Here is a 10,096-nt window from a genome sequence, read left to right on the forward strand (position 1 = left end):
ACTCAGCCACGAAAAATTTTTAAACAAAGAGAAGTAAAATTGAAGTTGCAACTAGCTGGTTGCTTTCTAACGCATTTTTTATTACAGAAAAGCTTAGTGTTTTAATTTTTGACGACACGTCCCGAATTAGGTTTTGATGGCTATAGCGCACGCAAGAGGCATTGGTTTTGAAACTGAATTTAGAGAATCGACGCCGGTCATGTAAGTATTTCGGTGCGAATAAGCGTGTCAGAGGCCCGATTGACGCATATTTCTGTCCTTGCAGGACCTCCATGAATTTGGGAGCGGCCAAAGACTTGTTGTTGCTTTACGAGACGCTTATGGATGAAGAAGAGCAGCGGGATCTTCTATGCCAGGTAAAGTAGATGCGCTTTCTTCTTTTTTTCTTCATTCCTCGTATTATTATGTCATAAGCACGAAGCGCCCTATATTGCTGTTGACCAGAGCTGATTCAAGCAATCCTCATTCTAACGTGTTGCAGGACCAGACGCTGCTCAACTTTCTAGTTTACGTTCTCCAGGAGACGACAGATGAGATCGTGATGCTGTCCCTCAAGGCAAGTTCGCGCATAAACAAAGTATAACGTGACGCATGAAGAGAAGAAACATTAATTTAAATGTTCTCCGGCAAAGTAATCAGATATCCCCTTACTGATCTATCAGCACAGTGTGTTTGCTTGTTACTTTTAACCCTGGTATGGCCAAACATAGTTCCACAACAAGGAAAATGAAACCACTTATTCGCATTTATTTGTGTCCTTCGGCGTATCAGAAATGCAATTTACGCTACGAGTTTAAGCTTCCAATGCATAAACCATAAAATTGAAGTATCGAAATTGGCCTAGCATAGGTGATACGTTGAACACTACAGGGTAATCTCTAGTTGAGCAGTCGATCACCCCATGAACATCCTCTCGAATGCTTGCTATGTGGACGCAGTGCAGGCCACTCGGCTTTTGTTCTCCTTAGTGCTATGCAGATGTACACAGTAGGCAGCACCTCCATGCATAGCTGGTAATATGGAAATCCGTTCCCTGGTAGTACGAGAGCTGCAGTTGCTTGGAAAATGTTTAGATAAAACGATTTGTCTCATTCCCACAATATTCGAATTATATTTTTCCCCTTGCCACACAGGTTCTGGCTGCCCTGTGCACTGATGACAACAGATGTGCGATAGTCTCACAGACCTTCGGTCTCTCACCTTCGCTGGAGCTGCTAACTTCTGAGTAAGGTTCTCTCATAGAAACAGGAGCTTGAGAACATATGCTGCGCATGTTTTGAAATGCCTACTTGTCTATTTTCATGCTCAAGTGCTTTCTCTTACTCGGACATCAAGTAGTGCTTGCGACAAACATTTCCCTTTGACTTGCCACGCTCCTCACGAACCAGTTCTCACCAGTACCGTGCCTGTGCAAGGCGTGGCTGGAAAAACACCTGTGCAAGGCCTACGTTATACTACTACTGCGGTGTAGGGACTAGCTGGGTACTTGTTTTGTATGAAACTTGTGCCATGTGAAACAACCAGCAGTGTGCAGGTGTTATGTTGTACTGGTAAAGTGAATAGTGTATAAACCACACCAGCAATTCTAATATTGGCAGCTGACCTGACTGTTTCTAAACTACACAACATCTTTTCAGGTGCAATAATGATTAATGCAGCTGTAAGGACAGGACAGATAGGACCAACCTTTTCTTGTGCTTTAAGCACATTTCATAAGCTCTGAATCATCTGCATTTATAGCCATAGTAGCTGTGGAAACTGGTTTTCCATGGCAGTGGCATGTAGGTTTGGTGAAATTTCTTTACAGTGACCGTGTGGCAGCATGGTATGATGTGTACATTGAAATGTCAGTTGGAGCACATGCTTGCCACTAAGGAGGGCTGCGGTCATTAGAGCAGTAGATATTTGAAGTCACAGCTTGGGAAGTGAACTATATGAGACAGCAGCATTTTATCTGGGCAGTTGTCATTACACAAATGCAGTGCTTGAAATAAATTTTACAAGGTATCACGTAATGTCGCTAACTTGCATAATTTAAACGAATGTGCGTGATCTGTTTAGGTCTGAATTAACTGGGGACGCATTCTCAAACGATCACTTTTGACGATATTATCGCCTTCACATGATGCAGTGCTCAACCAGCCAATAAGCGCCTCCTAAAATTGATATCGCCGAAAGCAATCGTCCAAGAATACGTCCACTGCTGTTGACATTGCCTTTCCTCGCTATCCCTCTAAGCTGTACATTTGGACATTTGTGCACTTAACAGAAGAAAGGCTACAAGCACCAGGATTATACACTGAGCAGGAACTTCTGGTGATAGGTCTTCATGCATGTGTCTTGTGGAGGTTATGACAATAAGAGGTCGGGACAATGAAGGTTGCTACTTTGCAACGCAGGGCCCAAGACTTTGGCGTGAAAGAAGCTGCACTGAGACTCAAGATGCGCCTGCTCGAGGCCAAGGTGGCGCTGCTCGCCAGGCAGCAAGAGGAGGCAGCCATGGCTGACATGCGGTTATCGTTTCGAGATTCCCGCAGCGCTCGGTATGCGTGCATGCCTGCAAAGAGTGCAAGGAGCAGTGCAATCGGCACAAGGGCAGCAAGATAAAAGTGTAGTTTCGCATGAATTTATAGTAGTTATAGCTACAGTATTAGCTGCAGTGCCTTATCACTCTTGCATGCTGCTATGTATTCTGTGAATCTGTTATGCTTCAGGCAAAATGCTGGGCTAGTTTGAAACCTAGATGCTTCAGACATTCCCAGCTCCTAGGGAAGAAAAGGAACACTTAAGAAGAAAAAACAACAGGACAGGAAGAATGCTGGTCTTCCCCATCTCCTGTGTGTTGACAGAACAGGATTTGTCAACAAGACGGGCAGGACACTGCTCTTTTGCATACTGTAGTCTTTTCTTTCTAAAGTGTTCCTTCTTTCCCCTAAGTGCTGGAAATGTCCGAAGCATACTATGACCTCCAAAGTAATTAACATGAACTTGCTCAGTGCCCTGTGTATTACTATGAGTGGTGAACTTTAGTTACATTTGACGATCGCTACATCATTTCAAGCCAAGAAATAAACCGTGATAGCTATTGCTGTGATGTGTACACCAACCAAAGTTTTCAGTTGTGGATAATTCAGTAAATGAATTATTAATTATTTACCATACTAGTTATCTTTAACCAGATGTCATCTCACTGTTTTCTTCATACCAATATGTTCTTTCTTATTGACCGGAAATAAATGTGGCCATATTGTTCTAATTCTCTCTGATGTGAAATAGTGGTTGCACTTCGTGGGGTTAAAGTAGACAGTGGTTTGAAAAAGTTGCGCTTTAAGTACCAGAGCATACGATTGGCTCGGGTACTTAAGATTGGTTAATGGATTAAGCTTGAATAATGAAGTACTCTACATGAATAGTCAGTGTACTCCGCTACGTAACATCTCGCATTTTATGCCTGCTTCTGTGGCTGCTAGGATGAAATTTATTGCACTTTTGCACAAACTTTACGTTTGATTGGGCATATTGGAGGATTTAAACTATTTGAAAACTATTTGAAGAATAATTTTCATATACTGAATATTAAATTTGAAGACTGAATCAAGTAAGGGCATTACTCGATTCATTATTAGAAAATTGCTAATGCTCGCACGCCTCCTATTAACTAGTAAAACAGTGCACCACGGGACGCACCCCTTGTTTCATAAGTGGTGCAGTTCCCCCTATTGTAAGACACGTTTTCTGCCAGTTCACGCCTTCCGTGTCATCTCATGCACTATGGTGTTCAGCTGGTGTTGATCGTTAAGAGATAGTACACTTCCTTGTACCAATCGCCTTGTGAGTCCAGCATCCAAGTGCAGCGTTTGTGAACTTCCAGTCCACGTGGGAGCTCTGGGACTGTTAATTCATTGTGTTGAATGATCGTGAGACTGCCTCCCATGTGTTATTCATCATATGAGGCCTTAGGTGACTGAGCAGGGTTTCATAACGGAAATGAGCCCCTCCTTGTTGCTATTATTTATTTATTTATTTATTTATTTATTTATTTATTTATTTATTTCAGGAAAGATGGCAGTTTTGTTGCAACAACCCCATCTCCAGCTAAGTGCCCACCATTTATTGGACAGCACAATGGGGCGGCAAAAGTTGTTTCGCTACACATCGAGGGCCTCTGTTCTCAGGTCAGCAAATTACAGGCACTCTCTGCTGTTGATAGACAAATGCAAAGCTAAGTTTAAAATCAAACTCTGTGTTCTATATTACATTAATTACAATAGGCATATCAGTGTGCCTGTTGCAGAATGCCTTAATTTGGAAGCACTTCCGAAACCGAAAAATATCTAATATTTTTTTCATAACTGTTTCACTATACAGCTGTACTAAATATTTAAAGGTACCTTTTGAGACATGTATGTCATCCTGCATTGACCATGTGCAGAAATTGAAAAGTGTGCATTACAAACTTATTTTCCAGCCATTGTGCTTTCCGTGAACAATTTGTGAGTAGAATAGGCAGCCACAATAATTTTTTTTATGCCTCTAATAAATTATTTTTTAAATTTCATCCTGTCACCCTGACATGTTTGTTCTTGTTCTGCACTTGTATAATATGCATTCTCCAGGGAAAAAAATGTATCTTTGTAGTACTATTAGTACATTTTACTTATAGTTGCAAAATTCAGTGTGTCTACCAACCGGGAAAACCGGGAATTCTCAGGGATTTTGAGTAGTCTGGAAAAACTCGGGGAATTTGTGTTTCTATTGGGGAAAATTAGCTGTAGTTTTATTGAAAGGATTGAAAGTCGAGGTAATGCTGGCTCGAGTAACAGAGAGGAATCATAATGAATCGTCTTTTACGCCCTGTCGTCGGCTGCAGGAGTTGCCAGTGTACAGTCAATGACAGACTTTCCGGAATCCCGATAATTTGGACGACTTTGCGGCACCACCACGTACCCCATAGAGTCAATGTGTTAGAACGTTTGAAATTTCAAACGTAAGAACTCTTCGCCGTCCGATTTTCCGGAGGTTTTGCCGTGATCGCAGGTCCGAAACGGCATTAATAAATGCCACCACCATTTTGATTACCTTGCCGCCTCGAACCGGCGCTCTCGCACGCAGATCCGCTGGCAGCCGTAGCCACCACGGCGGCAACGCTAGGCCCAACTGCTTCGACGTTCGCTAGGAAGCTTCTTGCCGTTGGATGCCGTGTTTTTTATTGAAAGAATTCGCTGCTGTCAGTGATGGCATGGACTCCGCCTATGTGGTCCTCGCGATTGGCTTAGAAGCTTGGAAAGCACGGTGCGATGCATAATTCCGGTTCCCGAAAGTCAGCTTCGCCTCCGGACACAAATGGTACTTGGTGAAGCATACGCAAAAGTATTGCAGTGAAGTATAACAAGCGTGAGATGGGGCTATTGCCATGGGACACAGTATGTATTCCTTAATTATACACGCGTGCACCCGGTATTTCCTCTCACAGTACGAGCACCGATATGCCTAATACGTGTACCGGCAGGCCTTCAGGGCGTTTTCGTATGTGCCTGTGGCGGTTTGAGCCCTTAAGGGCAGTAAATAACATGCATTTATTTTTTCCAACTGGCCGATTTTTCTGACGTTTTTGCGGTCCCTAGGGAGTTTGAAAAATCGGACGTGGACTATGCAACTGACCAAGAAGATGGTTCAAGTGGTCTGTGGGGCGAACGAGTGGCGGACAAGAAGGACAACGAGGAGGACAAGAACAGAAATGACCTACGCATTGAGGAATGAATGGGAAAGGAAGCGTACTGACACTGTTTTTAAGGAGCTTGAGCTCAAAAAACAAAGTGTTGGCTGATGCCGAGATGCAGGTGTCCCTCATCCAAACCAAAATAAACTCTTTACAACAGTGAAACACAGCACTGAGGCGTCATGCACGGGCTGAGAGTATGTCAGGACAGTTGAGGTTGACTTACGAGCTGTTGAGAGACAATCTCAATTGTGACAACGTTCGGGCCTCATACCAGTGAGCTTGCTATCAGTTGATAGAAATAGCTCATATTCGAAAATATTTGCTTTTTTATGCATCTCCTTTTTATTCATATTTGAGAATGTCCGACTCGATTTGCAATTTTGCAAATCGATTTGCAATTTGCTCTGCATTTTACTAACCCCTCCCTTCTATTCTCTTATTGAATAACATAAACACTACTCCTTAGTATTAAAATTGAGCTGTCTTTTGTTTCTAAATTTTTTCTAGTGACAGCATCGGGCGATATGGTTTCAGCCCGTCTTGACATAAAACATAGTTCTGCATCACTCAGGGAATTTCGCAAAGGCACTCGTGGAAAACCTGGAAATCTCAGGGAATTTGGAAATGTCAGCTTGGTAGACACCCTGAATATTGTGTGCTTACTTATGTTCTCACTGCGATTTACATTTTATTTCCTCTTTATTTTTATTTGTTATCTTCCTCCCTCAGCAGCGTTCAAATAGTTGAACAGTGCGATGTGCCGATGCAAGTTTTGTCCTTCCCTTAGCGTTTCTATCACCGACGTACTGCTGCAATGTTTTCTAACATGGACACGTCTCCTGGTTTTGAATTCAAGCTTGGTGTGGCAGCAGGCACCAGTAGAATAGTTGTTCTGATGAGTAAAAGTTAATATATCTGTGATTTCTTTTTTTTTTTAATTTTAGCACGAACAGCAATTCACCATTCCAGTTTTATGCACAAAATCGCACACTCAGTGCCATGAACAAGAAGGGGAACAAGGGGCTTGATTCTTTTTGTTAGTCGAAACCATGAAGTAAAATTTGATTGATGCAAACATACCGCACATTCTTTAATATAGAGCGCTAGTTCTTTTGCATGATTACCAATTCCAGAAAGTATCTTGCATCAAGTTCGAAACCACGCGTGAACTATAATGCAACGTTTTTCCCCTCAAGTTCCATGCTTCGAAATTCAGCGAGCTCATCTACTTCGTTGTGATGATGCAGGCCTGTAATTTGTAGCTTGTTAACTTTTAAGACTCAAGCCTCTAAGGTAGGCGAACGCTAGCCGTTGCCTTCCATGTGTTTTTTTCCATGTTGTTCATGTCATACGTAAAAAAAAAGAAAATGTACAGCAAACCCAAACACCCAACTTGCCCAAGAAAATGTCTTGGTCTGCAAATAGTAGGAGTGCAAAAGAGTTCATTTACATTAAAGCAGGTTTATCTGCGGACATTCAGGTTCAATGGCCCTATCCATCATCGCAACAGGCATCCACATTGCCTCAGCCTCCAGACACGGCTGCTTTAGCATACATGAACCTTGCCTCTCCCAAGCTCTTGTGCTTCCGCTAGAACATTTTAGCATAGCATAGAGCAATGTACATCTCACTGCTGCAATGCACGCCTATGCAGACACTGGTGTGCATGAATGTGGCCTCGCATGGGCAACTCCCATAATACAGTCCCAGTAATGTGCAAGTCCTAGCAAAGGAACACCCATCATGGTGTTCTTAGAGGCCCTATGCTAAGCTCGTGGATGAAACTGCATTGCACATTAGTATTAGTAAATTTATTCATATTACAGTATTATTTAGTACTCACCTTATCAAATGTCTTGATTATTCATGGTCGAGTTATATCCGTGGTCAAGTTATATTCGTGCAAATACATTACTTCGCAAGCCCCTCAAATTTGGTTTCCCTGGATATAACTGCAGTGATATACCAGTTATTATCATGAATTGAATATATACACATTTTTTGCGAGACTGGAGGAGGATGCTTTCATTTTTGTTTTAATTTCTGAACAGAGCGACAGAGAATTGTGCAAAGAGAAGCTGCTCGCCGTCCGAGGTGTGATCAGCTTCACATTCGACATCGAGAGGCGGCGGTGTGTCGTCCGGGTTAGGTCGGATCTCTCGGCACGGGTAAGCCTGAAGGCAATTCTTGGTTCTGTCACCAGTGCATGAGGCAGGTGTGAGTCAAATGTGCGCATACGCTGTTGTCACGCGTGCCCTGTCCTAATGTCAAGGACGCTTGCACCCTCACGGGAATTCTGCATAGAAATCGGCATGTTCTGTAGCATGCAGTCCACTTTTGCTTGCACATTTTCCTGCCATGTTTCAGGCATTGATACAGGCTATCAAGTCCACGGGAACAATGTCGGCAATGCAGGTAGCCAATAGTGCCATCCCAAAAACACCAAGCAATAGCAAAGCCAAGGTTAGTTTTTTTTCTTCTTCTTTATGGCACTGCTTATGTACTTATTATGTGCTAATGTATAAGCCTAACTAGAATGCTAAAGGCCAGGGGCTCTGAAACAGGAGGGGGGGCCAAACCCCTCCACCCCTGCTTAAGGGCCAACCCCCCCCTACTACATAAATTAAGCATTGGTTTCACAATAACAAAACAAAAGTTCATAAAGTCTTGTGAAACTGCGTTGAAACAATGTATGCGGCGCACTTTTATTGCAATGATTGGCTGTGGATTTGCATCATGTACACTAAAACTCTCTAATAAAACTATGACAATAATGCAGCCAAACCTGTATTTTGACTTACGCAGCCTTCAGCTGAAGACTCTCGCCTCGAGATTGGCCATGAGGCAGAAGCCAGTCGGAAGGTTGTGGAGAATGAGGAGCAGGAAAAAGAAGATGAGGACGAGAGAGAAATCCTCCCGGACTATCTCCCCGAGGTGGACAGTCCAATTCGAGAGGACGCGATCGTGCGGCAAAAGAAGTCAAAGAGCTCCTCAGCTGCCAGCTGGCTCGGATCAGCTGCCACATTCATCACCAAGTCGCTGTACTGGTGAACACTCATTCAAGCTCAGTGACATTGCGATCTCTGTCGATGACACAACGAAGCACTTGCGAACTTCGATGAAGACATGCCATAATAGTGCACGGTGTTTATTGGCCAGAGGTCTGTGGTGCATTGTTGAAACGAAAAAAAAATCCCGATTCAAAGTGGTTTCGCCTGTTCCACCAGGACAATATGCTTGCCATTTTGTCTGGTGACCCATTTTGGCGTAATACTATACATAGCACTGCCATCACCGTTACCACCTCGGTTGCCTGTGAGGTTTACATAGTATGCTAGTAAAGCTGCGTTGCATGTGTAAGCCTGGCAGCGGAAGAAGCAGTAGTGATTTACTAAAGTTCTCCAATATGCTATGATACATTGCGTTGCAAGTTGTAAGTGCCCTCACCCATCTTTTTCGGTTTGCCTCTGTGTTTTGCTACAGTGCACTCTTTTCTTTTTTTTAGTTGTTCATAATGGATCCATGCGAACTAGGCAGTTTTAACATGGTTTTTTGATAACCTATGTTGCATGACTGTTGGCTGCCAGCACAACATGAGAGATACTGAAGAGAACCGTCTAAGTCGCACTTCTTGAAATACAAATAGGTCATGTTGTAAGTAGAAGTTAACGCTGCATAATGTCATAGACTTTGGCAGAATCAAGTTGGCACTAAAATTACCTGTTCATCATTTTAAAGAATAACATAGCACACAAAAATAAATTATAACTCTGGCTGCGAACATTTGTAGGCTTTTCCTGAGTGAAAGGATTGAAATAAATGCAAATGCTACGAAGTTTGTGTCTACAATGTGAAGTTTGACCATTCCTCTGCTACTACATGATCCCTTGTACGGAGTGATTAATATAGAGTAATCCAAAAGCCTACATAAAGCATGAAACAGTGCCTTGCAAATCTTTACAAAGTTTTTGGGTTTGTCTTGTATCGTAACACACACCATCAACAGAGTTGATGGTGCGCATAATCTTTTTTCCATCAACAGAGTTGATGGAAAACAGCGGCCCTCTTGGCCTTGGACTCTCTGTCGTCGTTCCAGCTGCATGCTGTGGCCTCACAAAACAATTCCCATCATCCTGTGCCCATCATTGTGCCAAGCTTTTATATTTAGCATGGCCCCATGATCGTGTGTTGTCACGCCACCCATATCAAAGGGGGGGAGGGGGAGGCATGCATGCATGGTGTTAACACAGTGGTGTCACTCTCTGCCACTAGATGGTGCCACTAGCTCACCAAAGATGAACGGGTGGTTTTGAGCAAAGTTCGTTTGTTTTTCCAAGGCAGAAAGTGTCAGTGTGGCTCCGGGGCCGTGATTAC

At 43.1% G+C, this 10,096-nt stretch overlaps 1 protein-coding gene across 1 annotated transcript; it reads left to right on the top strand.

Annotated features, from left to right (window-relative positions):
- The first annotated feature begins 105 nt into the window (after nt 1-105).
- Nucleotides 106-9,577, top strand: LOC126528171 (uncharacterized). The gene is made up of 9 exons (XM_050176042.2): nt 106-201; nt 266-356; nt 482-556; nt 1,134-1,225; nt 2,400-2,543; nt 4,058-4,175; nt 7,774-7,890; nt 8,090-8,185; nt 8,528-9,577. Exons 1-9 carry the CDS (start codon nt 137-139, stop codon nt 8,771-8,773), a joined length of 1,044 nt encoding a protein of 347 aa, XP_050031999.1. The 5' UTR covers nt 106-136; the 3' UTR covers nt 8,774-9,577.
- The last annotated feature ends 519 nt before the right edge of the window (nt 9,578-10,096 follow it).

Source organism: Dermacentor andersoni, chromosome 9 (assembly GCF_023375885.2).
Source record: "Dermacentor andersoni chromosome 9, qqDerAnde1_hic_scaffold, whole genome shotgun sequence".
Taxonomy (NCBI): domain Eukaryota; kingdom Metazoa; phylum Arthropoda; class Arachnida; order Ixodida; family Ixodidae; genus Dermacentor; species Dermacentor andersoni.